Source organism: Teleopsis dalmanni, chromosome 2, assembly GCF_002237135.1.
Source record: "Teleopsis dalmanni isolate 2A chromosome 2, ASM223713v2, whole genome shotgun sequence".
NCBI classification, from domain to species: domain Eukaryota; kingdom Metazoa; phylum Arthropoda; class Insecta; order Diptera; family Diopsidae; genus Teleopsis; species Teleopsis dalmanni.
Genome location: NC_051847.1, coordinates 210,878,746 through 210,894,660, shown reverse-complemented (window position 1 = coordinate 210,894,660; position 15,915 = coordinate 210,878,746). Strand labels below are relative to the sequence as shown.

The 15,915-nt window shown below is 27.2% G+C and overlaps 2 protein-coding genes across 2 annotated transcripts; one reads left to right on the top strand and one right to left on the bottom strand.

The window, feature by feature from the left end:
• Window positions 1–1,478: 1,478 nt before the first annotated feature.
• Window positions 1,479–7,279, top strand: LOC119676671 (Y+L amino acid transporter 2-like). Its single transcript, XM_038087923.1, has 8 exons — window positions 1,479–1,536; window positions 2,271–2,561; window positions 3,475–3,694; window positions 3,846–4,060; window positions 4,126–4,355; window positions 5,287–5,539; window positions 5,704–5,765; window positions 7,050–7,279. The coding sequence occupies exons 1-8, from the start codon at window positions 1,479–1,481 to the stop codon at window positions 7,050–7,052; spliced, it is 1,332 nt and encodes a 443-aa protein (XP_037943851.1). The 3' UTR covers window positions 7,053–7,279.
• A 5,311-nt stretch (window positions 7,280–12,590) lies between these two features.
• On the bottom strand, window positions 12,591–14,934 carry LOC119685231. Its single transcript, XM_038099466.1, has 2 exons — window positions 13,827–14,934; window positions 12,591–13,457 (listed from the first exon to the last, which is right to left on the bottom strand). The coding sequence occupies exons 1-2, from the start codon at window positions 14,757–14,759 to the stop codon at window positions 12,831–12,833; spliced, it is 1,560 nt and encodes a 519-aa protein (XP_037955394.1). The 5' UTR covers window positions 14,760–14,934; the 3' UTR covers window positions 12,591–12,830.
• Between the last annotated feature and the right edge of the window lie 981 nt (window positions 14,935–15,915).

Sequence of the window (15,915 nt, the reverse complement as noted above, 5' to 3'; positions counted from 1 at the left end):
TACATAAAAAAGAGTATATAAATCATGCAACAAATAATGCCTCTACAAACAGAATAGTATTGAAATTTAACAATTAAAACAACAAAAAAAAATAATTAATTAGAATTAGAATTAATTAGAATATTTAAAATTATTCTACAGCTGGTTTATGATTCGTTTTAAAATAAACACAGCAAGCGAATTTGTTAATAAAACTTTCATACCAAAGTAACAAAACTCCAGAAAAATGCGCGAACATAAAAAGTCAAAGCCGTTTGAGTCAGTTGGTTAAGGTGCGCTGACTCTGAGCTTCAAATTTGGCTGGGCACGAGTTCGATTGCTGGTACTTGCAGTCTCAAAAAATTTTTTACGTATAATTAAATACAAGAATTATTTCCCAGACCACTGATGTTGGGTATTTGGCAATACTCGAAAGAATTCAATTAATTAAAATAATATAGAATAAATTTTTTGCTGTTGTAGTTTACTACTTTTCGAAGAACCACTTTATGGAATTATATATATATATATATATATATATTGTATTATTAAAAATTATTAAAAATTTTTTAGTTCTTCCATACCTTAAAAAAATAATATATTCTACCAATAGCCTTTTTTCATCAAAATATATATGATATATAAATATTTTTTGTAGATTGTAAGTATCAAGGGTTAAACTTGAAAGTCGTGCTTGACTGTGTTGTTCTAACTTGTAACTTATTTTTTATTTTTTTTTCCATTACAACAAACGCTTAAACTACAGCTATAATTTAATTAACTATTGTTTATTGTTCTTCAGATTTCAAATTATCTTGGCCAATTTAAAAATGTGTGCCAAGTTTTCGTTGTACATTTTATTATTTTATCTGTTACTGTATTAAATTATCATTTAATTAAAACACCTATATATTGTTGAATATTATTATAAGATTTAATACCAACTATTTCAATTAGAGCTGTTAGTTAAAATGAAGGTTCGTGTATAACTTATTTTACAAAATAATCCTTGACGTTAAGTTTCCGTTCTTGTTTTTCTTGCTATTTTTGTTTCAATTAAATAGCTTTTTATGGCATTTTCAATAAAAAAATATATGTAAGAAGATACTTTACTGCATTAACCGATTAATTTATTTTCTTCATTTTTATGTACATATATAGTAACTGTTTCTGGTATTGCTTCTAGCTTACATCCAGGCATAATTTAATAAAAAAAAATGCATTAAAATGCAAAAATACTACTTCTATTTCCAAATAAAAAAGAGTAGTGAATACTTCAAATATTCAATAAAAATTCCAATTTTAATGAAATTACTGACATTCTTCAGCATAACGCAACAGGCAAGCAACGGCTGTCAGTGCCTGCGCCTGTTATTGGCACCAACTTCTTGTCTATTGTCTCTGAGCTCAACAAGTTCATAACAACGTACAGCGTACTGGGTACAACGTACAAATATTTACACAGAAAATGAGTTCGCAATGAACGACATCAAACTGAAATGTCACTTAACAGTTCTGGTTTTATTCCCAGAAGTGTTAAAGCCATTAGGAATGTGAGTGAGTTCCTTTAAGGAAACGATTGAGAAATAAAAATAAAATTTAATATGCGTTTGACATGAAAATAAATAAAAATGACAATTGGAATTATTTAATGAAGGATGTGTTTTTTCCTAGGCAGCTGAAGAAGTAAAGTAAATTTAATTTTCATAATAACATTGGCAGTTTATGTTAGCTACATTTTATACACACACATACACATAAATTGGCATTATTTAATGGAAATTACGTTAAAGTTATATTTTTTTTAACACGTTAGTTGTAATTCCATCGTGATCAGTAATACATTGGATCAAGTTTACTGAAAGATAAATTTATTGTTTTTAATTTAATTTTATTTATTAAATATAATAACCAAAATATGTACATATTTTTATCAAAACATATCAATATACTAATTTCATCATTATTATTTTACAAATTAAATTATATAAAAAATTTTAATAAATAATTAAAATTTAAATAATATTTAATATTAAAAAATAAATACTTTGCAATGAATAATTTTATCCTTAATAAGTGAATTTAACTTACAAAAAGTTTAAATTATTTTAGTTGAACTTGAAACCATTTTCAATATCTTAGCTATATATATAGCTATATAGCAATAGCTATATTTAATTGCTTTCTTAAAGCTTTTTGGTTTAAGTTGTATTTTATTGTGTTGTAAAAAAAATAATATGAAATGTAAATAATTAAATAATTAATCTATAGTAAGAAAATATATACTTGAGAAAGTATTACTAAAACCACTACAACAACTTATTATTATTTACAGGTCGGTGCATACTGCTATGCGGAACTGGGTACAATGATAACGAAATCTGGAGCTGATTACGCTTATATTATGGAAACTTTTGGACCATTTTTGGCTTTTATACGTTTATGGATTGAATGCATGATAGTACGTCCTTGTTCACAAGCTATAGTGGCATTAACGTTCAGTGTTTATGTGTTGAAACCCTTCTTTCCCGAATGCCAACCACCAGAAGATGCTGCCCGCTTACTCGCCGTTTGCTGTATTTGTAAGTATATTTAAAAAAAAATAATTTCTTAAATTAAATTATATTTTATTTTATTATAAATAAACATCCGCTTAGTTATAGTTTGCAGCATTTAAAAACAAATCTTGAATGATTTGACAAATGAGTTTTCATTGTCAATGTTGTACTTGACCTACAGCAGTAAACAAATCTACAAACTTAGACAATATTTTCTATCTTATCAAATATTATTTAAATATTTGTATGTAAATAAACTTGTGCATTCTGTAAAATTTATTATGAAAGTGTAAAATTTAGTATACAATATATGTGAAAAAAAAAAAATATGTGCAAGTAGACATGTACTCAAAACTCAGAAATCACAGAAATCAGAAACCAGAGCTCAGAGCTCAGAACCACATATAACTCAAAACTGATTAATAATATAGACAGAGAAGAGATTGGAATGCTGTGCGTAGTATGCATCGCGAAGTATTGCTTTCCGCATGATTTAATTGAACAGAATTGTTTATATTTAATGAATGCTTGGAGGAAAGTCCAATATTATGCAAATCATAAGTAAATTACATCATCCGATCCTATTTTATTATCTGTAAAACTTTACACGTTCACTTTATGGTTGCACACAATTTCAAAGATCAGAGTGCATTTATTCATAAAAAATTATCTTTGTTCCGCGCTGGTGAGTTAAACTTCCAAGTCCAAGTCACAACCAAAGCAAAAAATCTCAAGTGAAAAATTGCCCTTTAAAAAATTTAAGAAACTATTTATATCAATTTTTATCCAATTTAAATTGATAATTTAATATTGCCAATTTAATGCACTGCTTTCTTATAATAAATTTAAAATTAATTTTCTTACTTATAAATATTTAATGAAATCGTTTTTATTTTCATTATTTTTCTCAACCTTATCCTTATTTACTTCCTTACAGTGGTCTTAACTTTTGTCAACTGCTGGGACGTTAAATGGGCCACCGCTGTGCAGGATATTTTCACATACGCCAAACTGCTAGCACTATTCGTCATCATTGGTTCCGGCATGTACCAGTTGTACACGGGCAATGTACAGTATTTCACTTTTGAAAATACGGACACAAGAGTAACTTCGCTGGCGCTGTCATTTTACTCCGGATTATTTGCTTACAATGGTTGGTAAGTTGACAACCTAAACTGACATTGAAGTAAATTGGATACACTAATAGGATTTCTGAAATGCCAAAGTGGCATAGAAAATTTATATAGCATAAGATTTATAAAAATAGCAAATCAATTTACTTTATTAAAATTATTTATTCTTTTCTAGGAATTATTTGAATTTCATTATTGAAGAATTGAAAGATCCTGTTAAGAACTTACCCCGCGCCATTGCCATTTCATGTACTTTAGTTACAATCGTCTATGTCTTGGCAAATGTTTCCTTCTATACTATTTTATCACCAGATGAAGTTTTAGGCTCACAAGCTGTAGCCGTAACCTATGCAGAACGTGCATTCGGCATGTTCGCTTGGACTATTCCAGGTACAAAATAATTATATACAAAAATATTTAACATGATTTAATAAATTCTTCCTCCTATTATCCAGTCTTTGTGGCATTATCCACATTTGGTGCAGTCAATGGTATTTTATTAACTTCATCGCGTCTCTTTTATGCTGGCGCCAATGAAGGACAGATGCCCGAAATTTTGACCATGATACAAATACAACGCTTCACTCCCACACCAGCTGTTTTGGCCATGGCATTGCTCTCAATGTTGTACTTGACTGTTTCTGATATATTTGCGCTGATAAATTATGTTGGTTTTGCTACTTGGGTGAGTAGAATTATTTTTCATCTTAAAATATATATATAAATATCAATTTATGTAGATAAAAAAATATTTTATGTAGCATATATATTATATATATATTATATATAAAATTAATTTTTAAATATTTATTAAATCACATCTCGGATTAACTCTATTTCTGCTAGCTTCGCTAGTAGGCATCATTTCTAATTATAAGATCAATCTAATTTCTCCTCTAATAATGATCTATTATATATGGGTTTTAGGTACATATACGAGTATATGTAAAAATAGCACTGTTGAAAACAAATTAGTAATATATATTTTAAATGAAAAGAAATAATTTTATGTATTATTTTTAAATTAATTGTTAATTACTGCACAGCTCTTCGCATGCAACTTCATATAATCACAACAATAATATTATAGCGCCATCTAGTGAACAGATTACTACTTTATTTCAAGGACCTGGTAGTTGTAACCGGTAATTTGATTGTTGAAAATGTTTTTAATCAATTTTACACTATCGTGTGTGATCGTATAAAATGTTAGTGGGTTGTAGTACATAGATATACAACACTATTTGGTAAATATTATATATTGCATATGTATGGGAACCCAATTAAAAAAATGCATCACAATTTTCGGTAGGCGAAGTTGTAGAAATATTATCATAGCCTTCTTCTTCTTTCTTCTATTCGAAATAATATTTCAAGCCTTAAGTTACTGAATAGAATTAAGTAGTATAGGCAAGGAGTACGGATATTATATACATAAACTTTAAAGTGCATATTCATATGCCTAAAATTATGCAAATAAATTAAAAGATGTATTTTTTACCTCATACATACATACACGTACTAAATAATTACTTGGAAAATAAATTATTTCCAATGAAACAATATTTTATTTCTCAATAAAAATATATGTTTATAATCAATAACTTTTCTTTCAGTTGAGTATCGGTGTAGCTGTACTATGTTTGCCTTGGTTACGTTGGGCCCAACCAAATTTGCCACGTCCTATTCGTGTTCCATTGGTATTCCCTATTGTTTACTTGATTGCAACGGTTTTCGTTACGGTGGTGCCTATGTATGCTAGTCCAGTTGAAACTGGCTATGGTGTGCTGATGATACTTTCAAGCATACCAGTTTATTTAGTATTTGTTGCTTGGAAAAATAAACCGATTTGGTTCCAGAAATCAATGGGTAAGTGTTAGTTATAAGTGTATCTTCGTTTTTCTTGTCTAAAAAACTTCACATATTATTTAACTCGCTTTTTCTGAAAAATTCACATATTGGTTTTGACCACTTCAAGTTATTTATTTTTTAATTTTCTTCCACATACAATTATTTTTGGCAATATTTTTTAGGTGGTTTCACACAAGCTCTACAAAAAATGATGATGGTTGTTCGACCAAAAGCTACTGCAAAGGTTTTTATTTAATTTTTTTAATTTATGCATTCATTCTTATATAGTATAAAAAACTTTTACTCATTCTCATAATTAATTATAAAATCATAATAAAAATATTAATTCTTTTTTTTTTTGCTTGCATTTTTAATAATTATAAAAATTTTATTATTTTTCTTGCACTTCAAATTACTAAAATTAGTTGCACTCTGTTTAATCTTAGTTAAATTTTAGTTTAATACTAACAAAATAGATTAGTTTGATATTTATTGCATTATCAGGATTACAAGATATCTTAGAATAGCACAATCTATATCATGATGGAAATATAGAAAAAGGAACTACAAGTGTGAAGGCAAAGTTTGAATTGACCACAGAACCTATTTCTTAGTAATTAAGTTATATAACTTCAAAATATTTCCTGAACAAAAGGTTTATATATATCAATTGCAAACCAACCTCTAAAGCAGTTATGTAGTGAGATTTAAAACCAAATATAATTTATACCAATTCCATCTACTTTTAAGTATTAAAAATCTATTCATATCTTTTTGAAAAATATCTCTTCCTATTTAGAGACTCTTAGAGACTTATTTCAAACACCAAAAACGGTTATTATTTTTACTAAATTTTTTTTCAAATTATTTCATATATGCTGCCATATGTTTTGTGATATATTTAATGGGATAACATTGGATCAAATAGTACCAAGTAGTATTTTCGTAGTAAACAATTTTTGTTATAAAAATAATATTGTGAATAAATGCCGATGTCAAGTAATGGTCAAACTATATCAACATTGCCGACAGTTTTTTCGCAAAAATTAAGAGAAACAACCAATATAGCACACATGTCTCATTCCTCTATATTCAGCTTATAAATACACAAATAAACTTCAATGTGCAAAGTCACTAATACTTTAAGATTATATATAATAATATAAAATAGTAAGTACTTGAATGTAACAGTAAGATAAATGAGTACGATAAATGAAACAATAAGAACTTGCTTGTGCAGATACTCATTATCACCTAACTTTTGAACCCTTATTTTCCAGATGAGTGTTCAACCAATAGAGGTTTCCTTTTAACATGAGTATAGTTAGAGAAGTTTTCAAAGAATTGTATTTTAAAAAAATGTATATAATTTATATAATGGAGACAAAAATTTAAATCCAGTTCTTATTTCGGAGATTTAGTCCTGATAATGTATTTTATCTTAGTATTTTACTAATATTATATTTGAATAAAATTACACAATAACAATAAATAAATAATTTTTTTCATATCTTTTACTTTTCTATAGTAAGCTTAACACATTTCCTACAAAAGGTGCTTATGGTACTCGGAAAAACTAAGCCAGCTCAGGTGTAAAATTCATAAAATCTATGAAAACTGTGAGAATTTAAGTAACTAAGTATGAAGTACATTTTAAGGACAGAATTTGCATTTTCTAAAACTAGCAATGAATAAAATATGACGAATTATAATTTCATATTAAAAAAATCTAAACAATTAATATATAATTTATTACAAAAATCCATAATATATAAGTATTTTAATATTTTCATTAAAAATATATATAAAATAATATATATTTATATTTATTTAAATAGTTTCAAAAAGAATTAATTTTCAGATCATCACAATATATTCACAAAAAACGAATAATAGAATATTCAGAAATAATTTAATACTAACGAAAATTTGTTAAAAAATAAGTTTAGAATAAAAATACTGAAGTTAAGAATTTGTAATTTAATAATAAATATTTTTTTTATTTTATTTATTATAATTTTGACTAAAAATTAGTTTTATTTTAAGCTCTTAATAAAAAAAACTTATATTTTTAAATAATTTTAAATCATTGTTTTTTAAATAAACTTTTTTATTTTATTTTTTTTTTTATTTAATGAAAATATGTTTTATTTTTTGTTTTTAATTTTTTATTTTGAATAAATAACAATACTCAAAAAAATAAATAAAAATTATTTTCTTGATAATAAGTCGATATAATAAGTAATATATATATATATATATATATATATATAGCATTCAATCTATAGCCAACTGATATAAAAATAAATTGGCTAATTTAATATATAATATATATACCATATAGTTGAAAAAAATCATGCTTTAGTTCACTATTTAAACATTGTTCAATTTTATTTGCATATCATAATAAATATATTCAGAATTTTCAGTAAATATATTCAATATAATTTTTATGATATATTAAGATTTATAAGTACAGCGTGATACTATGTAAAATAATATGTAGAAGGAAGAAATATAATGAAATATGTAGTTTGTTTACATTAAAACTGTGTAAATTGATATATTCACTTAGGGCCATGTAATGCAGGCAGTCATGGTCACATCAAATGTATAATTGTTGTTGTTTCTAACATGAAATTGAGAAGGAAAGCAAGAGAGTAAGTACACATAAACTGAGATCATAGTGACGAGGCTTTTATTGTAATAAATTTCATAATTTGTATCTTCCGCGATATATGTATGCTCACAAATCCCCACAAAAAATATTACGTTATAAATTCCGATACAACCAAATAGAATCAAAATAAAAGTAACAGTACGAAATTGACAGTTGTGATTTGACTCTCTGCATAACACTCGTTAATGGTAATGATCAGAAAAGATCTGAAACTAAATTTATTAAAATTTAATTGTTAGCTCTCTCTAAATATTGCATAATAAAATAAATAAGTTTATTTGTATATTAATAATAATATATAATATACCCATATTTGTAAAATATTATGACAACGAATCAAAAAAAAAAAAACACACAGTCCTACTTATTATCATATCTCATTAGATATGAATAAATTTAAAAACATACATGGAAGTATATCGTCCACGTCTTAGTTTATTTATTTCGAATTCTTATATATTTGTTAATTCGTTCACGGGCACGGCATGGGCAAAATTGTTGTTGTATTCAATGCAAATTATAATATTGAGAGTGAGAGAAAAAACAATATGTCGGTTCAAATTCCGTCATGAGAGCCGAGCCTATCTGTATCTCATCACTTAGGCAAAGCAGTGTTGTCTAACGTTTTTTAAAGAAAGGCGTATAATTTTGCGCGTACTGTTAGTAATTATTATAAGAAAATATAATAATAAATAAACATTAAGCATGTCTACATTTCCATTAAAATTTAGACACAACCAAAAAGTATCAAAAACTATAGCTCGAAAGAGCCAATTTTGCCACGCCCCTGACACTCTTCATAGCATGACCCTTAGGATGAGAGGTCAGTGGTGTATTAGTAAAGCTGTTATTCGATGTCTTTCGCTCTGACTCTCTTTCTTTTTCTATCTCTTCCTCTCGTTTCTTCTCTCTTTCTTTCTTTCTTTCTTTCTTTCTTTCTTTCTTTCTTTCTTTCTTTCTTTCTTTCTTTCTCTCTCTCTCTCTCTCTCTTCCTCTCTCTCTCACTCTATCTCCACATCTCTCCCTAATAAAAAACTTTTTTAACACAGTTTTGAATAAAACACAGAGTTCTTTAAGTGTTAAGTGAGAGAGTATAAAATTCTTCTATGTGCAAAATATACACATAAAATGCACAAAGGCATATGGGCTCAGACTGCAATTCACAAAAAATAATGAATTATGGTGTAATTTGTTATGAACTTTGAAATGAGTTTAGCTTATTAAATCGCATTGTATACACTTTTTAATACCCGAACTAAGTATAATAAGTTCCTGTGTTAGTATTTCAATTCATTTAGATTCTTATATCTTCCTTAAGATAGCGCTATAAATGACAACAGTCATTATTCTTCAAATCTTGAAATATTTCTTCAACATATATCTAATATGTACTTACATGAATACCCAAAGAGAATACCCTTTCCGAATTAAATTTCGGGCTACTAGTCTGTAATGAAAGACACCTATATATACCCGAAATAATTCCATTAACACAAAAAATGTTTTTAATTATTTTACTTATTATTTTGTAATTGTTATTAACTCTTTAATAAGTTATAAAATAACAAAGTTATAAAAAAATTTTATCTAATATAATAAAAATAATTAATTAAAATAAGGTTAAGAAAAAAACAAATATAATTTTGTGTTACATACTTGCCTGAAAATGTCGAAAAGGTCTGCTACTAGAACAAAGTCCATGATATATATTATACATTTATGTATAATTAAAGAATTTAATAAAAGTACACTAATAGACTTTTTAGCTTGTTAATAAGATAGTAATGTTTTCAATTAATATAAAATATATGTATGTAATGTATACTTAATTAAATGTTTTAAAATTATATATGTATATTATAAACCAAATATATTTAAAATTATAAAATTATATATATATACACACACATATATATACTAAGTTATACTTTTTATAAATTATATCTATTGTTTAATAAAATATAATAATTATATGTTTATTTTAAGAATTATAGTATTTTCTATACTAACTGCCGTTTAGCAATGAATCAAGTCACCATAAAACGAGAAAATAAAATTAGAAAGCTTAAGAAGCTTAAAGAATTTGACCATTATTTATCTTGGTAGAAATGTTTTGAAGCTAAAGACTATAATTTCTACCTTAGTCAAGACATTAACTAAGTTCAACTTAGAATTACCTTCGTATAGACTATAAAACAGAAGAGATTAAAAATGTCAAGTAAACCAAACAAAACTACAGCCAACATTATCACAATATATGCATACACCCAATATCCTCCCAACGTTAAGGTTTCCTCCTTAAAAATTTAGTAAACCCCTTAGAATTTAAAGTAAAAAAAAAATTGTACAACAAAATCGGTAAAAAGTACTTCTATGGAATGAGGACTGTTCTTTAATTTTTTACAATTGTTGAAGTAATTGCATTATATATGTTTTTTAAAACATCTCTGGAACAATTCTCATTTATATTGTTATATATTATTATTTAGGATAATATATATTTATTAGAAAGTACTTCTATGAAACGAGGACTGTTCTTTAATGTTTTAGAATTGTTAAAATAATTGCATTATATATGTTTTTTAAAACATCTCTGGAACAATTCTCATTTATATTGCTATAATTATTATTTAGGATAATATATATTTATTAAAAAAAAAATTTTAAATTTACACAAACATTAAAAAAGCATATAATATTCTAATGTTTCAACATGATTTTTGTACAAAAACAAAAAAAAACACATATCCTAAATAGTGAAACTTATATAAGTGTTTGTGGTTCATTCCCCCCAAAATTCGTATAATTCAACAAATCAATTATTTATAAAAAAGTTAGTTTGATTTTAATTATTATATATAGTCGAAAATGACAATGTTATATATATATTGCATTGCTTTTAAATTAAATTAAATTGTTCGTAAAAATGATTAATTATAAATCAAAAAATATATTTAATTATATATTAAATTAATGTAAAAGCTCTTGTATGCTTTTAATAAAATATTTACGCAGAATTATATATTGTATATGGGAAAATTGTTGACAATAATATAATATAATTATGTATACAGATAAGTTACTGAAATATGTTTATATAATTCATATATGTATATGTTTATATTATTTACAATAATGCATTAAAAACTCAAACTGATTTACCATATAAATGATATATAATATATTAAAAAAACACCACAAATAATAGTTTTTTTTTTTATAATTAAAACATAAGGCCTTAAGTTGTTCCTACAACTGCTGCAGTAAGCAACTGTCACGAGTTAAGTTTTTTAGGTCTTGAAAATTTTGTTCACCAAGCGAACATTTCGCTACTGAAATTATTCAGTTTGCTTATATTTTATAGTGAAATGGAGTGGACAAATAGTTCAGTTCATAATATTATAGAGAAATGTTTAGAGAACATTAGTTCCGTGACCAATTATAGTGACTAGTAATCCGCATGAATGCTAATATTTCTTTATAAATGACCATATAGGTATAGGCGTCATTATTATTTTTAGTTCCTTATTTATCTGTTCTATATTCTACCTGCTTAAAATCTACTTCGGAGTGCTCTTTCTCTGATTGGTAAATAATTGGTCAATTTTATTGGTTGTGTGAGAAAATAAACATCTAGAATACTCTCTACTGCCTTGTAAGTAATACTACTGTAATTTGATCTACATGTAAGTCTTTATGTAGGTCGTTGTTCGATATGTCCAATATGTTCTCATTATTTTAGATTGTAACCTCTGTATTATTTGAATGTTAGACTTGCTATCGGTACTCTATATCTCAAGAGTACTTTACACCAAGCAACTAGTATAATTATCCAAATGTTCGATGCACTTTATGATCTATCAAGTTGAGTTTTCCGAACTATTCGTTACATATCATTCTAAGATGTTTAGCTTTCAAGTCAATTTAGCTTGAATTAGTTTAATGTTAATTTTTTTGGTTTTTTCTGTATACATTCAGATGACTTGTATTGTTTTTTCCGCGTTTATAGATATGTTCCATTTTACAAATCATTCTGTTACCCCATTTTTTGTGACAGTGATTATTATTGGGTTATCAATATTGATATGTGTAGATATAAACTTTTGTCCTCAACAAATGTAGCTATCATGTCGTGGTTTTCGCGTGGAGTAAGGGGGAGTGGAGTGGAATTGAGTAAAGAATACAGCAGACAAATAATCTGCTGTATAAAGAAGGTATGGAACCAAATAAACTACTCTGTAATGCTGTAGCATTAATTTCTTTTAATATTGTACAAAAAAGTCTATTTCAAATCAACTTTTTTTTTTCTAATTTAATTAAAATATATTTATTGTTACTAAACTCTTATTAATATTAGTTTATAAAAGTAAATGATTCGAACATAAACCGTTCATGTACAATTTGTTTTTATTAAGTCTGATAGAACCCCATAATTTTACATTTCCATAGTTTCAAATATCAAAGTCAATGAATATCTCAGAAACTCGTTGATAACATTAATAACACCCAAAAGGTTTTTGTTGAAACCTTGTATTATTTTAAATTTATTATATATATTAAGTTTGTTTTGAACCATACAAAATCGAGTCATAAATAAATTTAATATTATTTTATAAATTTTCACACACTTTATACATGTTTTGAGTTTGCATTCGATACGTCAGAGCTAACTTTTTTCATATTTTGCAGCAAACTCATCTCATCGTCAATTGTGGATGAGAGACGATTTTGGCACTGCTCTAACTGTCTTACTTTAAACCGCAGTGAATGTTGTATCAACTCATACTTTTTCATCTGGTAATAAATACTCAATTCTTTGGAATATTCTGATTTCTCCACATCTAACAGAAGGGTCTCAAAAGAGGATAAGGCAAGCTGATATTTTTTCTTTAACTTATCCAATTCATCTGCGAAAATGCGTTCTTTCGATGATGAGTTCACAACGAAACTACTTTTGTGTACCATTTGCTTGATGTCAGTGCACATTTTTCCAACTTTAGTTTCGAATTTATAGTTGTAATAACTTTCCCTCGCATACAGTACATTTGAGAATTTTTCATCAATTTTGCAATGCCAAAAACTTATATTGTTTAAATCAGCAGTTGAGAGGACGCAAGCTTTTTGTCTAGCCAAAGGAATGCTCGGACTTTTACGCAAACCAATTTGGGAAGTGCTTATATATTGACTCCTTTTAGCCGTAACTCTTGAAGTTGATGGATCAGTCATAATACCCGACCTTGAGCTTTCCAATTTGTACTTTAGAAATAAAATAAAAAATTAATATATATTATTAAAATATATCCAGCAATAATATAGTTGAATAGGTACTATTTTATACATAAGATTAAATTTAGGAAAACGAAACGGATCTGACTACAGTTCTGTTGGGGGACATTAGAATTCAATAGAAACGGATATCGGAAACTTTGCAAAATTGTTAAAGAACAAACATGGTTAAAGTAATATGGAAATGCAACATAAAATTCTGAATCGTTAGGAGTAGTAATATCCCATAACAAAAGCTTTAGGGCAGCGAAACGCACTCACAGGTTGTTTTCACTCTTCTACTTAATTAAACCTAAAATCTCATTTAATTAGAAAAAGTTTATGACTAACTAGACATACCTTCGAATCAGATACTGAAACTTTAAGACCTGTTTCTGCGGCACACGCTACTTGTAATATATCTTCAGTGATAATATTACCACTATCACTATCAATGATTGGTATATCGAAGAGTAAATCCACTTGCCATGACTTCTTTGCTAGTACCAAATACTCACGAAGACATTTCACAATCATGGTATTATTCACAGCAGCTCTGGATGTTGAATTCTCCAGCACATTCTTCATGTCCGCTTTTGTGTCTCCATCTATTATGCAAAGATAATAATGTATAAGTGAGAAATTTAAACGAAACTTTCTCTCGTGGGTATCGGTCAAACTAAATTGAAAATCAAAACATTCATGCCCAGTGCCGAACGAAAAGAGATTGGTGTAATCTGTTCGTAACCATTTCTGCAGTTGCGAAAAATTGTGAAATAGTAAGCCTGCGGGACTAATAGATTCTTTTCTTCCACTACTCATAGTTGACATTACATTCACTAAGTTATATTTATGTAGATTATAGTATTCCAACTTGATATGGTCCACAGTAGTTTTCGTTTTTTTTAAACGTTTCTGTACTTCCTTACACAGAAAATTGCTGAGGAAACGTATTTGACATTCGCGTAATGCATTGAATCGTATAAGACAGGAATTTTTGCGCTTTAACAGAAGTTGATCCAACAATTCGTGAATCTGTTCAACTGTACGCACTTCTGAAGCGAATCCGAGAAAGCTGAAATGTAAATGCCGTAAGATTTTTGATTGAGAATCCGCATTTACTGATGGCGCGTTTGATGTGACGAGTAAAGTGTGATCATCGATTAACTGCAAATTAGTGTTAATGTACTTCTTGTTCTCAGTTTCGCGATCCAATCGATTTTTTCTGTTCAGCTCAAAATGATCCGGTGCATCAATATCGTTTAATTGTACAATAACGCGAAGGTTACTCATTTTGATTGCAGTTTCGTTAGCCTCTTTCGTCGATTTACAAATTATAGAAAAGGGTTTACTGTAAATTTATAGTGAGTACCAAAAATTTCTAGAGTTGATTCCTTGAATTGTAATTTAACTAACATCAAATGGAGGAAGAAACCGCAAATTGTACATGATTGAAATTTTTCATAAATTCAATGAATATAATTAAAATGATTATAAAATCAAAAAATTATTGATTACTTGTTTTAGAAATTTAAAATATAAACAAAATTTCAAAGAAATGGGAGAACCGGTTAACTAATCTCAACACACAATACACGTTCTAAGTTCTAAACTCATCCTGCCACCATTTTATAGAAAGTTTTAACATCTATTTATTGACTTTTCATATATTTAATAGAATGATAAAGAATTCGCGAGAAAAAAATTGATCGGCCAATGTAGCACACGGTCTCAAAAATAAGAATGGAAATAAATTAATTATATTTTAAATTACATTCCATAATTCATATGCAAAATTTGAAGACGTAGGTAGTAATAAGTTTTGGATATTCCACTATCTAACGTGATCACGCTTATAAGATAGACAGAAAAGCGGGTTTAGGAATAAACCTCGAAAAAAATAAATCAATTCTTTTTTGAAGGAAAAACAGACTGCCCGCTATGATGAAAATTTCAATGAAAGAGAGCGTTAAATATCTGGTACTCATATTAGACAAGAAACTTATCTGGAAAGTCAATATTAAGGACTAAGTGATAAACTTACTTTGTATACTTGCACAAAAAAACAATTAGTATGAGGTGAAGATTAAATTGACAAATTATGTACTCGATCTACACTTCTATAGTTGTATGGAATATATATATAGCTTATATAGAAGCTAACGTATTCATAAACGTCTAAAAATTTATCTGAATCTGGAGCTCTTATTACAGTGGTTTATCTAAATGGTCACATACAATACTGAGAAAAAGTGCTTTAGACACTACTTCGCATATTATCAAACAAAGAAGAAGAAGGAAGATATTTGAAACTTATAAGTAGCGTTCAAATGCTTTTCTGTACTTCAAATAAAGCTCTGAATGTGCTCTCAACCTAACTGGAAAACAAGTGGTTGGGGCTTCCGCTTTGAGATTGAAATATAGAACGCTGTGCAATCACCAACTAGCA